This window comes from Marmota flaviventris, chromosome X, assembly GCF_047511675.1.
Source record: "Marmota flaviventris isolate mMarFla1 chromosome X, mMarFla1.hap1, whole genome shotgun sequence".
NCBI classification, from domain to species: domain Eukaryota; kingdom Metazoa; phylum Chordata; class Mammalia; order Rodentia; family Sciuridae; genus Marmota; species Marmota flaviventris.
In genome coordinates, this window is record NC_092518.1 from 12,749,263 (window position 1) to 12,769,691 (window position 20,429).

General features: G+C 37.2%; 1 protein-coding gene across 1 annotated transcript in view; it reads right to left on the reverse strand.

Moving 5' to 3' along the window:
• The window catches only part of Scml2 (Scm polycomb group protein like 2), a 66,254-nt gene extending 46,423 nt beyond the window's left edge, over positions 1–19,831 (reverse strand). The window contains exons 1-4 of the mRNA XM_027927446.2: positions 19,763–19,831; positions 5,393–5,438; positions 1,000–1,068; positions 1–71 (exon numbers count right to left, since the gene is read on the reverse strand). Coding sequence (XP_027783247.2) covers positions 1–71; positions 1,000–1,068; positions 5,393–5,438; positions 19,763–19,774 — 198 coding nt within the window. The 5' untranslated portion in view covers positions 19,775–19,831. The remainder of the gene's footprint in view (positions 72–999; positions 1,069–5,392; positions 5,439–19,762) is intronic.
• Positions 19,832–20,429: the final 598 nt, after the last annotated feature.

Consider the following 20,429-nt stretch of genomic DNA (forward strand, 5'->3'; position numbering starts at 1 on the left):
CTGTCTGAAGCATTCTGCAGGAGCACTTAAAGATCCAGTCTCTTTCAAATATTTGTCCCACTGAAAATCATCTGGAGAAAACACATGTGCAAAACAGGGATGAATGAATATACATATACATACATATATATATATATACATATGGTATGCATAGTAGTTTTCAGAACCATCTGTTTTTTAGTTAGAAAACTCTTTAAAAACAAATACTTCCTAAAGAGCAGATTCAAACATCCTGATCTACATTTGATTAGCAGCATGGAAATAAAAAACAAGACAATTTCCTAATAATAATGGCTCTGATACAACCCAGGTCCTTTCAATGTATTGAGAAGTAAAGCACAGTGATTTAAAAAATGTCATTAGAAACAAAGGAATTTTTGTAGAGTAATACAAAGTTTATTCATCTACTTCAGATATGAATTTATTCAAGAAATATGTTTATACCATTTCATCCCATGAATGGGAAGGCACTTTGTTCTTCATGGGGAGCTGAAGGTGTGTAAGTATGTGGTCCAACAGAATTTTGCTCTTATAATGTTTCATGGAAAGAAAAAATTCTGAGAACCAGAGTAGTTTCTCAAAGGACTATTAGATCCAAAGTGCCAAGAAAATGTTAGTAGAGCAAAGCAGTTAGCTAATCATTAGTGTAGTCAGGTATACAGATTATTTTAATGATCTACATTTTCTACAAACTCTTAATGTCTACCCCTCCCCATTAATAACATATCATAATTCCAGAGAAGATCAAAAAACAGTGTACTTAGCTGGCTTGAAACAATGTATGTTGCCTGACTAGTTAGACTTATCAAAGGATAAATTTTATCTCTAAGTAAAACCAAAGTAAAAATTTCAGAATAAAATATAAGCTTTGACCTTTTCTATTGCTTAGCTTTTATATTTACAAGTTTATTGTACATATTGTACCAAAAGCAATAAGAGTTTATTTTAATACTAAGTAAGAAACAAAACCATGTTGTATTAAACTACTTTAAAACCTACCATTTTGCACAGATGATGTGCTTGAGTGAGGAGTTTTCTCTTGACTCTCCTTCTTGACTTCCATTGAATCTAACAAAAAAGAGAAAATAGTCAGCAATACCAAAAAAACCACATAGTTTTACGTTGAAACAATATCTTTATTTTACATTTATGTGGTGCTGCGGATCAAACCCAGTGCCTCGTGCATGCTAGGCGAGGGCTCTACCACTGAGCCACAACCCCAGCCCATGAAGTTATTCTTAATAGTAAGTTGTATTTTTTATAACTTCCTCATCTTCTGCATAGGTCTTACTATTTTCTAATAGTAAGTTTTAACTTTTATGACTAATACCCTCATCTTCTACATAGTTCTTACTATTCACTTTATAATTTGCTCACTTCATTTTGTTTACTGTATGTCTCACTCTACTCAAATGAAAGCGCCATAAGGGATTTATTTTGCCTATCTTGTTCACTAAAACAGGAACTGGCATGCAGAATAAGCAAACATTTGTTATGAATGTTATAAACCAAAACGAGCTGATCCTTATAATGTATAAACTAATATATCCTAATACATTAGGCCCTGGGTTCAATTCCCTGAACCACAAAAATAAAATTGCAAAAAAAAAAAAAAACCTTTCCAAATCAAAGTTACAAGTCCTAGAAATAAAGTGTATGCTTCTGAGTATTCAAAATATCACAGGGAATCTAGAATGCAAGGTAATTTGATGAACTAGGCAGTTTTTCCTCTGTCTTAAGCTAAAGGTCTCAAATAGCCCTGGATCCTTGAGACCTCACCAAATCTAAGATACATCATTTCATCCACAGATATTAAAGTATCTCTGAAAGGACTTAAAAAAACTGAAGCATAATACTGCCATTATACCTTAAATATTAGTTAAAATGCCTTCTATCATCAAATAACCAGTAGGTGTTCGTATTTCTCCAACTGCTTCAATTATTATAAGTGTATGTATGTTGGAATCACTCAATGTTCCCATATAGCAATGGTTGATATCTCCCTATATCCTTTTGATCTGTAGGCTCCTTCTCCTCCTCTTTTTTACCTTTCCCTTGTAATGTTTTTACTGTTCTTGATGGCAATAAACTAGCTAGTCCTTTAGAGTTTTCTAATTAGAATTTTGCTCACTCCTTTCCCCTAGTATTGTGTTCTTCTGGTCCTAGTAAACAGCCATGGATGGGTATTCCTAGACATTAGTTTATTAGTGGCTACAAAATGGAGGGATTCTAATTCTAGCATTCATTCTTGATTATCCAGAAAACATGTTTTTGTGTGTGGTAATAGGGACTGAACCCAAGGATGCTTTACCACTGAGCTATATCCCCAGCCCTTTTATTTTTTGAGACAGGATCTCCCTAAGCTGCTGAAACTAGCCTTGAACTTGTGATCCTCCTGCCTGTCTCCCAAATTACTGGGATTATAGTCATGTGTCACTGAGCCCAGCATATCCAGAAAACTTCTGTAGAGAGAAACTTCCTCTCTTCAACCACTCAGTTACACTGAGGTACAGATCACAAAGGGAAGACACAATTAACATATTATTTTTTTCTTTATTCTTGAGTTTTCAAAATGATAAATTGGATCTCTAGCAATCTCCATGGATGACCAACAGATACCTTCATTTCATTTGTTTTTATATGGTGCTGAGAATCGAACCCAGGGCCTCACACATGCTAGGCGAGTGTTCTACTGCGGAACCACAACCCCAGCCCCCAATAGGTTTTACTTGTGAATTTTTTAGTTTTGTATCATTATGAATTCATCAATTTAAACATACTTTATATATTTTTAACAATTGCTGTTTTGGCCTTATTGATGCTTTGTCAAGTAAGTAATAAACTTCTTTTTAAAAAGCCTTTCAATTTTATTTCAATTCAGTATGGAATATATTTAGTCAATTAAAAATAAAAACTTAACAAGCAGGGTTTTTTTTTCCTTCATAAATTGAGATATTCCCAAACACAACTGTGTATATATTCAAAGGATATGAAATCAGCATGTCAAAGACATCTGTACTCCCTCATTCATTGCAGCATTTCTTATAATAGTTAACACATTGAATCAACCTGTGTGTCCACCAGCAGGTAAACGGATAAAGGAAATGGGATACATACTCACAATGGAATGCTGTTCAGTCTCAGAAAGGGAAATTCTGTCATTTGTGACAACATGGATAAATCTGAGGGTATTATATTAAGTAAAATAAGCCAGGCACAAAACAAATACAACATGATCTCACTTATATGTGGAATCTAAAATGTTGAATTTAGAGAAGCAGAGAGCAAAATGATGGTTCTAAGAGGCTGGGCTTGGGGAGATGTTTGTCAAAGGACACAAAATTTACATTGCACAGGAGGAATAAGTTCATGAGATCTATTGTACATCATGGTTATAGTGATTAATGACAACATTTTAAACACCTGAAACTTGCCAAGAAAATAGATTTTAAGTATTCTTACCCCTAATGAAAAACGAGAGCTAATGCATGTTAATTATCTTTTTATAGTCACTGAACAAGTTATATACTATATCTCAAAACATCATATTCTACACCATAAATACATGCAATTTTTACCTATCAAAAATTTAAAAATATCAAATATGCAAATTAAACCTATCCCATAACAATATTTTGCTAACCAAAAAAGATCTAGGAAAAATGATAAATCAGGATGTGGATAACAGGGTCACCTGGGATGCTGGTGGCAAGGGCTCACCCTGTGCAGAGAGCCTCTTGTGCTCTGGGTCAGCCTGATCTCTGCTGCCATCTCCTGGCCAGTCGCTTAGCCCAACCACATCTTTGCTTCAGTAGATTAAAGATGACCTCTGCCTGGAACAAGCTACCTCTTCTTCCTCACCTGGCTAATTTCTCCTATCTTACCATGGTAGATGCTGGCATCATTTTCTTTAGGCTTTGTCCCTCCATTCCTCCTCTATATTCCCTATCCTCCCTTTCTCTATAACTGCTCAACTATTTTTCCTTCTTCATTCACTTTTCCTTATATATTTTTTTAATATTTATTTATTTTTTTAGTTGTAGTTGGACGCAATACCTTTATTTCACTTTTTTTATGTGGTGCTGAGGATCGAACCCAGGGTCTCGCATGTGCAAGGCGAGCATTCTACCGCTGAGCCACAATCCCATTCCTCCTTATATTTTTATTTGTTGTTTCTAGATATACATGACAGTAGGGTGTGTTTTGACATGGAGTGCAACCCATTCCAATTAGGATCCCATTCTTGTACATGATGTAGAGTTACACTGGTTGTGTATTCATATATAAGTATAGGAAAGTTATGTCCAACTTATTCTACTGTCTTTCCTATTCCCATCCCACCTCCTTTCCCTTCATTCCCCTTTATCTAATCCAATGAACTTTTATACTTCCCCCCCACCCTGCCTTGATATTGGTTAGCATCCACATATCAGAGAGAACATTCAGCCTTTTCCTGGGATTGGTTTTTTTCACTTAGCATGATAGTCTACATTTCCATCCATTTACCAACAAATGGCATAATTTCATTCTTCTTTATGGCTGAGTACTATTCAATTGTATATATACCACATTTTCTTTATCCATTCATCTATTGAAGGGCATGTAGGGTGGTTCCATAGCTTGGCTACTGTGAATTGAGCTGTTATAAACATTGATGTGGCTTCTTAAAGAAGGACCTAAGAATGATAACTTTCAAAGTAAAAGATCTACTTATTGGTTATAAATGGGGAACTCTTTTAATTATGTGAGTACTTAAAAAGGGTTATATGGGCTGCTTTCTGTTTAAAATTATTTGATTTTTTTAAAAGTACATGCTTGTATTTACTTAAAAGTTCCACAGTAAGATTTTCTGAGAAAATGTACAGACATGACTCCTGCTCTAGAGAAATTCAATCTAGTTATAGACACTACCCTAAACTAATATACTTAACAAAATTTAAAGGACAGCGTTCATTTAGCCAGAGAAAAAGTCACGAAAGATACAAGACTTGAAGGAGGAACAAGATTTAGCAAGGCAAATATGTGGAAAATATATAATGGAAAGGGAAACACAACACAAAGCGAAGTGCAAATGAGTGTGGCATATATACCGAACATTAAGCAGACAAAATGGAATGAAGTGATTTTTAATCACTTATACTAGAGTTACAAGATCTGGATTCTAATCTTGGATTTATCACAAAATATTGTATAACTTGTTCACTTAACCTCCCTTAGTTTCAGCTTTCTCATTTACAAAACTAGGATAAGACATGATTGCCTCTAATAGTTATTCAGTTCTAAAATTCCACTTCTAAGCACTTAATATTTATTGATTAAAAGGCTTTATTCCAAAAGTTCAGTATACCACACAAGTAACTAAAAACATCATCTTTATATAAGTAAAGTCTACCTTCATTTGCTGTTTGTCCCATTGTATGACTTCCTGGTGTTCTCTCCTACAAGGGGGAAAAAAAAACCACAATTAATGTCTCCTTTTAGTGTAATACAGTGCTGAAGGGTAGTAGTTAGAAATCAGTGATAGAATCATTATTTCTATCTCTTCCCCTTGAATAAAAATGATCAGATTAGAAGATCAATAGTTGGCTGGGGGAAGAGGGATTGAGGAGTGATTGCTAATGGACATGAGTAGGGGTATAGCATTTCCTTTTTGGGGTGTTGAAATGTTCTAACATTAGATAGTAGTGATAGCTGTGCAAACTTGTGAATACGCAAAAAAAACTGAATTGTAAAAAAAGGTGAATTTTATAGTGTGTGAATTATATCAACTTAAATATTACATGAGTAAAACAGTAAGTTAACAAAGTTGGTATTCAAACTGAAGCCTATCCCAAAAGCCCACTTCTATCATACTATGTTGCCAAGAGGTAGAAGAATCATGACTGTGTTGGTTAAACTTTTAACTCCAAAAGTCAAGTCCTCAAAGGTAAATATTAGACTGTCCTTCCACTTCGAGAGCTAACCTAGTCAGAAATAGGCATATGAAGAAAATACAGTATAAATACTATAAAAAGATGTTATGTACATAGAAAAACCTAATGTGATAAATTATACCTACCCTCCATAACTCTGTGTGACTGTAATAAGAATATGATTATGTGTACAAACTATAGCTGATTCAAGAGACTACACTCAAGCCTCACATCCCTAAAACTCACTTCTTCTGACATCTTTCTCTTACTAACAACTACTTTTCCAGGTACTTGGCCTACAGTCTCAGATGTTTTTTTTCCTTTTTCAATCCCACATTCGTCACTGGCCAACATACTTCATTTCCCTATCTCCTGCCACACAGGGGTTTCATGTCTTCATGAACTTCTACTTAGTTTGGTACCATACCTACCTAGCTTGTCTTGTCATCAATGTCTTTCTCTATCATAACCTACTTGATACATAATAGCAGATATAGTCTGGGCTGTTTTCTTCCTTCTGCTTCCACACTGGCTATGTAACTGAGCAAAAAAAAAAAAAAAAAAAAAAAAAAAAAACTTTTGTGGAACATATTTAAGGCCCTCTACAATTTCAAAGCACCTGCCATCTAACACCTACCACTATCCTCTGTAGTAACAAAAAAAAAAAAAAAAAAAAAAAAACTAGTTTTAAGACAGGCGCAGTGGTGCATGCCTGTAATCCTACTGCTTGGGAGGCTGAAGCAGGAGGATCACAAGTTCAAAGCCAGTCTCAGCAAAAATGAGGCACTAAGCAACTCAGTGATACCCTGTCTCTAAATAAAATACAAAATAAGGCTGGGGATGTGGCTCAAGGGTTGAGTGCAACTGAGTCCAATCCCTGGTACCAAAAACAAAACAAAACAAACAAACAAAAAATCCAAACACCTCTGTTTCAATAACTTATCATATGGTTCTAGCTATGTGGTATACTCTTTCCTCTTCTGCTTCTTGAAATACTACTTTAAGGTCTAACATAAATAAAATCTCCTTCTTGAAGCCTTTCATGTTCCTTTCTCCATTACCAGCATCTGTTTCCAGGTGTGATCCAGTTATATAAAGAACAAGTATTTAAAGAATTTTTTTGATGTGTTTGGTGCTATGTGGATAGAAGATACACAATCTGCCATAAAAGTGAAAAATCTACGGCAAAAATATCAGCAAGCAGTTATTAAACAAAACAAAATACAGGCATTAAAAGAGAGGTAAAAGTGGTGCTTTGTGGAGAGGTAGATAGAACAATTGACCAGGAAAATACAAGAATTCTCAAAAGAGAGAATCTTTAGTTCCTTAAAGATGATAATTTCAATGTTAAAATGCAGTGAGTTATTTGAAGGCACCACAAAAAGTGAGCCCATGTCCAGTACAATATAGCCTAAGGATTCTTTTAAGGTAAAGATAAAATCAAAATCATTTGTCCTAAATATACCTAAATACACTTTGTTTCACTATAGACAGCCTTTATCATTCTTCACTCAAGTCTATTTAGCTTCCATGTTTTATTACACTGATCATTAAATGTTAAATGAAATTATTCCCTTTAAGAGAATATGGGCCGGGGGGGGGGGGGGGGGGGGGCTGGGGCCGTGGCTCCAGAGGTAGAGCACTTGCCTAGCATGAGTGAGGCACTGGGTTCGATCCTCAGCACCACATAAAAAAAAAAAAAAGAATAAAATAAAGGCATCTACAACTACAAAAAATTTTTTTAAGTTAAAAAAAGAGAATATGATCATGAATATATATATTCCCCTATATATACATATACATACACACACACACACACACACACACACACTCCATTAGCACCCTGAACAATCCTGATCCCAAGGTAGATTCAAAGTGAACGCAAGTGAATATTCTATAATATTCATCAAACTTTAATAAAACATTTCTTTTCTAACATTTGAAATCTATACATTTTATTAGAGATTTGTTTTCTCTCCTAACTCTCCCCCATGATTCCTATTTCCAATTTTTTTTTTAGTATTTATTTTTTAGGTGGGGTTCTTTTTTTTGTGTGTCTTTTTGGGAACTGGGGGTCAAACCCAGGGCTTTGCGATTGCAAGGCAGACGCTTTGCCACTGAGCTATATCCCAGCCCTAAATATTTATTTTTTAGTTTTAGGTGGCACAATATCTTTATTTTATTTTTATGTGGTGTTGAGGATCGAACCCAGTGCCCCACGCATGCCAGGCAAGCGTGCTACCGCTTGAGCCACATCCCCAGCCCCTATTTCCAAGTTTTATATTTGGCATACGCAAAGGTGTAACTTCTCACTCAAGGTAACTATTCAAACTGTCATGCACTATACAAATAAAACTGTATGTACAGTAAAATATTATATCTTCCTTTTTATTAAAAAAGGACCAAGTCTTGGAGGGGAAAATAAATCCCTAATGAGAGAATGGAGAAAGATTCTATTTCAAAGAAAGCTTCAAATATACAAATGGTTTCTCTACTGAGCTTTCATACTACAAGAGCTAAACCATTTAAACCAATTCAACAAAATAATCTTTTTCAATCTCATATGTATAAGTGACTTTATTAATAGACATAATAGACATGCAGATATAAATTTCACGTATTAAGGGTTTATGCCCATAAGAAACAAGGCAAGGCCTCATGGCTTCTGAGAGCTCCCCTGCAGGATTTTCAGGCTGTTTCCACACTGCTGTTAACAGGTACCAATCAAAGCAAGTCTTGTATGATACAAGACTTACCTGACCACCTCTCCTCCTACATTATAAAGTGATAGAGAATACAGTCCATACACTATTCTTCCTTGTTGTTTTCCCACAGCTAGCACAATGCCTGTACTTAAAAAGTAGTCAAATGATCACTGACAGTAAATAAAAAGTGACTAAACACTTGTTGCAAATGAATACATAAATCTGTATAGTATTATATAAGTAAAAGATTATTTAAGCAAAAACTGTTTGGCAATTTCTTATAAGTCTACACCTACCGTATACCAAATATTAAGAGTATGCTACCTACACTATTATATCTCATTTTATTTTCATGACTACACTGTGAAATATATGTAGATACTGTTAGCCTTAATTTACACATGGGAAAAATAAAGAATTTGGGTATTGACATAGCATTAGTACTAACATCAGAGAATAAATCTTTTTTTTTTTTTTTTGGGGGGGGGGGCGGGGTACTGAGGATCAAATCCAGGAGCACTCTACCACTCAGGTGCATCCCCAGTCCTCTTTATTTTGAGACAGGGTCTCAAATTGCTGAGGCTAGCCCAGAACTTGTGATCCTCCTGCTTCTTGATTTTCCATGTGTAAATTAAAGCTGTTCCTTATCCTACCAAAGAAAGCAGCTGTCATCTACTAATAGCATTATCACAAAAGTTATATATTCTAATTAAAACCAAAAGAAACTTAACATTACCTTGGGCTGGATAACTTTGAGATAATTATTCATGAATATATTACTTCCTTTAAGATAGGAGAGCACTGAAAATAGTTTTTGACCCTTAGTGAACCAAAATAGCCTTGTGAATCCCTAAAAAATGGATTTTTCTTTTTTATACATTCACCATCATCCACACTCCGCCCCTCCAAATCAGAATACATATAAGTAAAAAAAAGAAAAGTCACCTATAACCCCATTATCAAATAATACCTATCGTTAACCACGTGTTGTATATCCTTCCAATTTTTAAAAACCACATATGCAAGCCCATATACAAAATATATTTGAACCCTTTTTAAATGTGCTTTCCAAATGAAATTGTCCATTATAAATTCATAAGGCCAACATTTTTAGCTAAAATAAAAACTGAACAATGAATAAATAAATGCTGCCTAAAAATCCATGCCTCAAGGAAAAATTCCACTATTCTCAAGTTTGATACAAAGCAGGACAAGTTATTGCTTATTTTGCAATCTAAAAGACCGAAGTGCGTAAAATTTACTAGGATTTGGGGGTAATTATTTAATCAAATATTACTTTTTTAACTTTATTTATTTTTATGTGGTGCTGAGGATTGAACCCAGTACCTCATACGTGCAAGGCAAGCACTATACTGCTGAGCCACAACCCCAGCCCCTCAAATATTACTTTTTGATAATGCTGATCACCAAAACTTTTCACCATTTTCTATATATTTTTGTAGTTGTAGGTGAACACAATCTTTGTTTGTTAATTTATTTTCATGTGTTGCTGAGGATTGAACCCACTGCCTCACGTGTGCAAAGCTACAGCCCCCGCCCCTTCTATATATTTTTCATGTCTTATACTTTACTGTTTTCATGTCTTATACTTTACTGTAGCAGTTCCAATATAAAAAATACACTTAGGATAGAGCTTCTTAAATTAAAAAAGATAAAAATATACTAGTTAGTTGGAAAATTTTATTACTCAAACTGAATGATTTCTCTCTGGACTTCCTAATAGTAAAAATGAAAAGAAAAACTTGGGTTATATTAATCTTCCTACAAGATAAAGGTACATACAAATTCAACAGGAAAGGCAAACATTTTCCTAAGAATGAATACTAGGAGGAATCTGTAAAGATCCTGATATTTAAAAAAAAAAAAAGTGAGTAGGTGCTACTGGCGCATGCCTGTAATCCCAGTGGCTCAGGAGGCTTAGGCAGGAGGATCACAAGTTCAAAGCCAGACTCAGCAACGCAAGGCGCTAAGCAACTCAGTACTCAGTGAGACCCTGTCTTTAATTGAAATACAAAATAGGGCTGGGGTTGTGGTTCAGTGGTTAAGTGCCCCTGAGCTCAATCCTCAGTACCCGCCCCCTCCACAAAAAGAAATAGTGACTAAACAGAAACTATCATTTTTTTGTTTTTAAATATTTTCAGTTATAGATGGACACAATACCTTTATTGGTGCTGAGGACTGAACCCAGTACCCTCATGTGTATAAGGCAAGCACTCTACCTCTGAGCCACAACCCCAACCCCCAGAAACTATCTTTATCTATAATTTGAGAAGGAAATAAAAATGAGGGCTGGGAATATAGCTCAGTTGGTAGAGTACTTGCCTTGCATGTACAACAAGGCCCTGTGTTCAATCCCCAGCAACCCCCCCTCCCCTAAAAATGTTCTACTGTTTCTCTTACCATGTCATTCAGTCACAATAAAAGGGTAGAGGGGCTGGGGTTGTAGCTCAGTGGTAGAGCATGCACCTTGCGCGTGTGAAGCATTGGGTTCGATCCTCATCACCACATAAAAATAAATAAAGGTACTGTGTCCATCTACAACTAAAAAAATTTTTTTAAAAAATTTAAAAAGGGTAGAGGTGACAGAATAAGATGACCATAGTCTATTGGTAAAACCTGAATAGCATCAACTAACCCACAGATGAATCCTCAGAGTGCCTCAAATAAATACACACTGGAGTTAAGAATATCTATACCAGATAGGCAGACAGCATAACTCTTTCTGCAAAAAAATAGGAACCTGACATTCTAAAGATATACCTCACTTCCACACACACTGCTAGTCTACAAGGCAAATTACCGAAAAAAAACAAACAAAAAAAAACCTTATCTTTGCTCTTGATATGCTTTGAATTGAATTTCTTTGGCACTACAAAAGAGATCCAAAGTAGTTCTCCATATTACACAGAAGAGAAAATTTTAGTGTGGAAAAAAATTTAAAGCTTTGTTTGTTTTTGCCAGCATGATGAGTAGTGCTTCACTAAATGCTTATTAGGAACAACTCCATTGAATTAAAAAACATATTTAAATATAAATATAAATAAATATAACTACTTGGTTTGCAAACTATATTATTATAAAATTGACATGATAAATCAATAAATGGTACTTGTTTTAAACCATTTTCTCAATAAGATTAAACAATGTAAACAGTGACTAACAGCATAATTATTAAGCCTAAAACTACCATTGCTCTTACCTGATTCTGGAGAGAATTGTTACAACCTGTTTTACAGTGGTAGCATGCTTACGTAGCATGTGTGAGGCACTGAGTTTGATTCTCAACACCACATATTAATAAATAAATGAATAAAGGTCCATCAATAACTAATAAGAATTTAAAAAGAAAAAACTATTTAGCAAATTAATAGGTCTATAATTCTAAGATTTGGGGGCCTTTCAATTATTTTTCTGTTCATGAGTTTTCCCCTTTCCTTTTCTTTTCTCCTTTTTCCCCTTCCAGTTCTTGGTTTTGTTTTTTGAGAGAAGGCAGACTACATCTTGAGTCTCTAATTCTCTAATTAGAGATTTCTATCTGAAGAGTTAATAAGAACAAACATTTTGACAAGGACAGGAACTAATAAGCAAGTCTGACAGAAATCTCCCAGGGCTCTTTTCAACATTAGGCCATTGATCCAATGTTATAAAATGGATATAAATTTTCAACTTGAGAGAGCATAAGAATCAGTAAAGCTGAAAAAAAATAAAATTTGTGCCTAGAACAACAACGAGGTTTACTTCCATATTTCCCAAATTCCAAAAGGAGAGAATAATGTCCAAATTTAAGCATTCAATATTAGACTTGTTCACTGAACTTCCCATTTTGAGCTATTCAATTCCACCTTTTACAAAAGGTAAAGTGCCAGGTGTGGTGGTGCCCGGCTGTAATCCCAGTGGCTTGGGAGGCTGAGGCAGGAGGATTGGGAGTTCAAATCCAGCCTCAGCAAAAAGAAAGATGCTAAGCAACTTAGTGAGACCCTGTCTCTAAATAAATGCAAAATGGGGCTGGGGATGTAGCTGAGTGGTCAAGTGCCCCTGTGTTCAATCCCCAGTACCAAAAAAATAAATACAAAATAAAAGTAAAGTGCTTGTAAAAGCATTCAACCTTAAATGGAGACAATATCTGAATTTGTATTAGTATAGAAAAGATTCTCAATTATATTACATACAGATGCTCCTTGATTTACAACTGAATTGCATTCTGATAAACCCATCACAAGTCAAAAAAAAATCCTGAATTGAGAGCTGGGGAAGTAGAGTGCTTGCCTAGCACCACAAAATAAATAAATAGATAGATAGATCGGTTGGTCGGTCTGTGAGTCAGTCACTCAGTCCTAAGTGGGAAATGCATTAAATGCTGGCAATACAGCAGTTTTTACCAAACTGACTAACCTTTTCCTGATGACCAAAGTTACAGTAATAAATATCAGTACTAACACCCATAATATGGAATGAAGAGTTACTAGAATACCTCCCCCTTTCTGCAATCTGGCCTCTACCTTCCCTAGTGTCCTTCAATTGCTTTCCAAGACCCTAATTACCTTCAAGACATCAAACCTCATTTCAGTGCTTCAGTTCTCACTCTCCTTGACACTTCAGGAGCCCTTTGTGAAAGGCCACTCCCCATTCCAGACAGTTCTCTTCTCCGGGCCTCAAAGTATGTGTAACTCCCTGGTTGTCCTACCTCTGTTATCCTTTTGTATCTACTATCTCCTTCCATCCTAGTCATTGGTCTTCTCTAGTCACTTAGTCTTCCTCATGATTCTATTGTGTGGCTGACACAACACAACACACCTATGATGTCCCCTACATCAACCTCTCTCCAAAATTTCCTGTCTAGCCAACTGATCAATAGTCCAAATGCTTCATAACCACCTCAAATACCACATATTTAAGAAATCAAACTCTTTTGCTATGCAAAACAAGCTCCTCTTCTTCTGCTTAAAAAAAAGTGTGTATAAATACACACACACATATCCATTCTATATGGTGAACTTGACTTGGACATCATCATTTTAAGATGGCACAATTATCTAAATTCACATAAGTCAAAAAATAATTGTATGTTCCATTTTATGACATATCTGTAAAAGTAATCAGGGAGAAACTAAACAATGTTGCAACTTCATTTAAAAAACAAATTCTATTGGGGCTGGGGATGTGGCTCAAGCAGTAGTGCGCTCACCTGGCATGCGCATGGCTCTGGGTTCAATCCTCAGCACCACATACAAATAAAGATGTTGTGTCCGCCCAAAACTAAAGAATAAATATTTTTAAAAAAATTCTCTCTCTCTCTCTCTAAAAAAAAAAATCTATCTCTTAATTGGGAGTAATCAATATTAGGAAAGAACATTCTTTGTTTGTAAGGATTTATCAAATCAAAACTTCTGGGGGAAATTATGGTTTCTACAAGAGTAATTTTAATTATGTTTTAGTAAAATCTGCCCCCAATGAATTAGAAACTAATGTTTTTATGTGTCAAAACAAATCTAAGAAGACAACTATTTTCAAGAATTTTTAAGTTATTTAAAAAATTATAAACTACAGGTTACAATAATTAATCACTTGAAATTCTAAAATGATTTATGTGGGAGCTATATATGTGGTTAGGAAGTATGTTATGTCAGAAAATAAGAGAAATGAAGGACAAATCAAGGGTTGCCAAAATCCCTGTTTATAGTTGTAAATTCCTCAGGTTTTAAAGAACAGCCACAGGCTAATTGCCCAAAGACCTGCTGCCCACAGACATCTGTGGAGGACTGGAGTTAATGGCAGGGCATGTCAATTTACTGCAGGCAGCTCATGGTGGGACATTTTGACAAAAGAACTGGATCAGGTTACAGCCTGTTCCTATTATCACCACAGTCTAGATTTATGGTTTCTAACACCAGTCCTAGAAGAAATAATGGAAATGATGACAACAACAATCCCCACTAGACAACAGACTGCGGAAAAGCATGCAATAAACCACAATCTAAAGTGACCAGAAAACTAAACATCCCTGACAATACTTCAAACATGTGGCAGGTGTCAGCAAATTACTCATTTAAATATTTGAATAACTTCTCAAAATCTCACCAGGAAAAAAAATCCCAAATTAGAGTTTCTAAATTAATCTAAAAACCAAGCAATATATGAATGCATTTATCATTACTGATTACTATCTGTGAATAATGATGTGAATAATGATGCTATCTCAGTATCAAAGATACTTTCGTTTGAACAATTATCAAACTCTACGAAGTTAGTTTAAAACTAATTAAACCTGATTACTTTTCATACAAATTTAATGTGTATTGAAATACTTTTTAATAATAATGCTTTTCAAAATTTTTCAGAGAAAAAACAGCAAAGAACAAAAGCAAAGGGCACCTATTTCCAACTGTATTCGGAGGCACTGAATACAGAGAACTGAAGAAATATATTTGATTCAGTTTTAATTTAAGAAATCAAAATCTTTTTTATGCCTTTATTTTATTTATTTTTATGTGGTCCTGAGGATCTAACCCAGTGCTTCACATGTGTGAGGCAAGCGCTCTCCCACTGAGGGAGAAGCGCTCAACCCCAGCCCAAGAAATCAAAATCAGCTAAAACTGATGGAAGATAGGAAAAACGACCAAATATTAACAAAAAGCAAGGATTATGCCAATACACATGCTTAAATAACTATGTCAAGGCAATAAGTACATAACAAACAGAGCTGTTTATTTGGAATTCTGCACTGGAATGACATCTTTTTGAGAATTTTTTTGACATAAGAAGTTGAAAAAAATCAAATGTATATTCTAAAGAAACAAAGTGAGCCTCACCAACTTTTCCCGGAGAAAAGAAAATATCCTCAAGGAATGCTCTAGAATTGTAAAAATATATATGTCCCTTCTCAAGTTTACAATGACATGTTACCACAAAAGGTGGGTACTCTATTTCCGCTCTTAGAACAGTTTGCTCCTATAAACCTAGGAAGGGGCAGAACCATGGCCATAAACACAAGTCATGAGTAGTAAGTAGTCAAACGCCATCTTCAAATGTTTCCCAGCTCTTTACACATAAAGATTCAATGAGCTTATATTCTATTTAACTCTTTAAAAACACCCTCATATAAACTATTATGGGAACAAAAAAACTTTCACTTTTCACATTAAGATTATCCCCACTTCTTATTTAAAATCTTTCCATTACATGCCCAAAAAATGAAAGTAAAAGAAAGGTTTAGGGACATGTTTAATTGCAGCATAAAAACTACCACTATTATTATTTCTATGGTTACCAAGGTTTACAAGATGCTAGACAACATAAAAGTAAAATAAAACTAAAAATGTCTTACTCATGAAAGTCAAAGAGCATATGCTCATTCCAAATCTTACACAGTTTCTAAAATTTTCTCTAGTTTTCCCCATTTTAGGAACTACCACCTCTGCTATCCTTTTTATAAAAGAGATGCTACTGAAGTAAAGGCATTTCTATTCTTAGAGTAACCAAAACTCAAGTTAGAGTCTGGAAAACACTTAACACTAAATTTTGCAAGTATTTATATCATGGTATAAATTAATTATTCTATTTTTATCTAAGATAAATGGAAATGCTTTCTTTCATCTCCTTTTCCCAAGATAAAAAGATCATGAATATTAAGATTCCAAGCAGGGAAGGGAAACTTTTCAAAATCACCAACATCGGCCATTTTCAACATTTCCAGGTTTTCAGTTTCTGCAACCAATCAACAAATTCTAAGCTATTATATACTAATTCTCAGACATCAATAAAATGGTTCTGAAATTCTTAGTGAGCTGTAGCTCACTCCAAACCACAAAATATCTCCTGTCAATGTCAGATCAGTCTCCATACAACTTAGAGCTCACAACTCTTAACTCTGATAGCTTGCAGAGCTTACTTTGTTCTTGTATATCCACAAAACCAGTAATATAACTAGGAGGAGACAGTGCAGTTTCCAAGTGAGGAGCTAATAGAGAAAATGAGCTTGAAACTCCATGTACAAGTGGAATGAGAACAAAAGCTAGTATAAACAGGAGGAGGAGGGCAGGCAGGGAACCTGGCAAAAAAGGGCTGGAGGTGACCAATAACTCAATAACAGAGGATCCCTTGCACCCATCACCAGTGTTCCAGTTACTAAAGTTACAAATCAATATTAGTTCAAAGAGAGAGGCAATAAAATATCAAGTGAAATTTTCCTCTCCCACCCTTCAAGAGCTCAAGCTAAAACTGAAATTTGGATTTTTCTCATTTTCATTCAAAAGACTTGGTATTTACTCAGCCTTTTCAAGGCACTTTACCATTGTCAATTATTTCTCAGTGAGAACACAGGATTACCCTGACCATTTTGCTGATTCGGAAACAGACACCAACAGCAAAGAGAACAGAGCAGGAAGAGGGGCTATAGGAAGCATCTGGGAGGAACAGGCAAGCAGCTAAAAAGGAACAAACCCAAAAGAAAATGAGAGTCACATCTGGCTTATAGCTGACCATCATAGCCCTTGTTATTTTTGAACTCAGATTTATGAAATATTTTCAAAGAAGAAAAGTACTTAAAATATCAGTAAATTAAAGGGCTGGGGCTGTAACTAAGTGGCAGAGCACTCGCCTAGCACGTGAGGCACTGAGTTCGATCCTTTGTACTACATACAAATAAGCAAATAAAATAAAGGCATGCTGTCCACCTAGAACTTCAAAAATTTTTTTAATAAATAAATATCAGTAAGTTAAAAAAATCTAGTTATAGCCTAAACTACTTGGACATAAAAGTGTAGTTGCTTAACATTACAAAATACCCCATCTCCAACCCATGTATTGATTTCAATTTATACCAGCAACTCATTTTTCCCACAAACCTAAGCAATGTTATTAGTCTGATCCAGAAAATAACCTGTCATAAAATGTATAGTTTTATATAATCATAATAGAAAAGGCACAAAGTTATGATCATGTAAGTCAGAAGTAACTCACAGAACTTTGTTTAGAAAATTATGACAAAAATACTGACTCTCTGAGCTTGCCCTTTAAATAAAAGGAATAGTTGTTCTACATTCATAGTGATTTTCTTAGTTATAACCTTGAAATATTCAAGAATAAACTACTGGTGGGAAGCCTTAAACACCAGAAACTGGCACACAAAGCAGTAGGCTCTGAATAAATGTTCCTTGAACTAAACTTCATACTAAGGGCAGCACAGGTGCTTAATAAAGATGCACTGACTGAACCATAAATCGAAAGGACTGACCAACTGCCTCATGAGAAATACTGATACCATATCTTTAAGATCCATTCCAATGTACTTTGTACATTTATGACATCATCCATTTTAAAGCATCCTCTCACACAATGCAGTACCAGTTACATTAATCTTTTCTCCCAAACTATCAATTTCAAAATAAATCGGGTTCTCTGGAGTTAAGAGGGAAAGTGCACAATATATATATGAAACACATTCAAACACTTCAAAGCTATTTTTAAGCTGTATTTAAGTCTTTTTTAAGTTCAGACTATTTAAAGTTATAGCAGAACAAATACAAGACAGCAGGTGAGCGCTCATAAACTCACTCTTTTCTCAAAATCCCAATTGGACTCACTTCCAAAAGCTTATTTTCACACTCCTCCCATTAAAATACAAAATCACAACCTGAAAGAACATTCACCATTGGAAAGACGTTATTTAATAATTCAGGCAAAAAAATGGTAAGGAAGGAAAATTTGTCATTACTGAAAAACCTTCCCAAGCAGTTATTGAAAAGAAATATGCATGTATGAACTGTTATAATACAACTGCTCAACATAGGAAGTTGTACTCCACAGATGTACATCTTAAAATACTCTTTCCTCAAAACAGAAATATGAATAGCTCTGAAGACATTAAAATGCAGCAGCATCTGAAATTGGGAGAGGAAAAAAAGCATCTCCAATAATTCTGAAAATCATTTGATCATAAGCAAAACATTTTCCCGGCCTCAGTTTCCCTCTACTAACTGATCTATTCACTCCCTAAGTGTTCTAAAGTCACCCTATAGGCAAGCCTACGGGCTCGACTTCTAATTTTTCAAAACATAGGCAAATTTCAAATTGTAATGTTTTATCTTTTAAAAAATCAATATTCTTAAATAGGAACCTGTAAGCTAATATCCGAGCTACCCAAATATGAGGAGGAGACGAATATGGTTCAGCCTTTGAAGGAAGTACAGAGCTGCCCGGACGCCTGGGAGGAGGCCAAGAGGGTTCAGAAGGTGAAGCTGTCTGTGGCTCACGGCATAAAACCAACCAAATTTCCCTATACCCCTGGATCTCCTTCCGCCTCTTCCCATTCACAAGCACTACCCGGGTGAAAAAGAAGCAAGAAATATAAGGAACCATTTCAGGGCTGTTTTTAAAAGGCAACAGCAGTGGTCCCCGGACTCAAGCCGTGAGCGCTGCCGCCTTGCGGTCCCTAGAGAAGCTCGGAGCCCCCTCGCCCTCCCGCCCGCCATGCTGTCCCGCTTCACCTCGAAGGCGAACGATTGGTGCACCCAGTCCCCGCTGGAAGCCCCGCGGCGCGCACCTGGCACCGGGACCAGCGCCCGCTCCCCACCACAGGCGCATCCTTCCGGGCTGACGTTCCCTCACAAAATCCAAAAGTTACCTCACAAGTCCCGGAAGGCGCGTCTGAACCTAGACCTCGCGAACTCATCCTGGCCCCTGAGCTCCGCCAACTATCCGCAGAGTCCCCAGACCCCAGCCCGGCCCCACCTACCCCGAGGAGGTAGCAGCTAAGAGTGCTGTCGACGAGGGGGGCGTCTGAGGGACCGCCGTCCGCTGCCGGAACGCCAGAGGCAATAAGGGCCCGCCGCCAGCAAAGGGGCTCCGGGAAAGTGTGAGGGGCGGCGCGAGCGCTGCTCAGGGAGGTTCGCGAAGCGCGCGGAGAGGATCAGAGTAGCCCTGGCCTCGGGGAGGAGGCCACCAGGGGTGGGCGACTGGGGTGCGGGGCCCAGCTGAGGCGGGACGCCGGAGGGGCGTAGAGGGGGCGTTCCTCGCGCGGGACGCGCTGCCTAAGGCTCCCCCCTCCCGCCTCAGGGACAACGGTCAGGGTCCGGACGCCACAACTCTCTTTCTCCGCTCCTCACGGAGCCCAGAGTCACCACGCACCTCGGGTCTCATCCTCGACAGCAACGAAATTCTGTCACACTACTCCCGCGAGCCGGCACCGGTCTTCACACCGCCGCCGCCATTTTTGAGAAGCCGCGCGCGGAGCCGCGCATGCCCCGCAACCGCCACCGCCGCCCCGCCCCCGCCCCGCGACCGGCCCGCGTGCCCTGCGGTTGCCGCGAGCACGCCCTACGACCGCTGCCGCGTGCCAGGGGCTCGAGCAGTCAGCCCGCACGAGCGCGAGTACGGGCAGTGGCCGTCAGTGAGGCACTGAGAGCCCAGGAAAGCCTTTGGCAGATTTCCCTTATCTTCCCCCACCAAAAAATATCAGTCACAGCGAATGCACTCAAGGCCCCCCCGGGTCTGCGTCAAGTTCCAACCCGAGAACTCGCTCCCCTTCAACTCCCACTCACCACCTACCCTGGCCACCGACCCAAAAAACAGGCGCTTCCTTAGAAACTCAAACAAGTTCGAGCAGCGGAGAAAAAGTCGCTTGTTACAGCAGCTTGAGCAAAGCCACTCCTTCGCGGGTTGCAATACTCCCAGAAACAGCTCCCCCCCTCCCATAGGTTTTTGCCACGCAATCCCCTCCCAGCTCTACTTTCTGGAATAGTTGTTGCTTTCAACCCAGGCTTGAGCTAACGGATACTAAATTACTCAGAGGAGG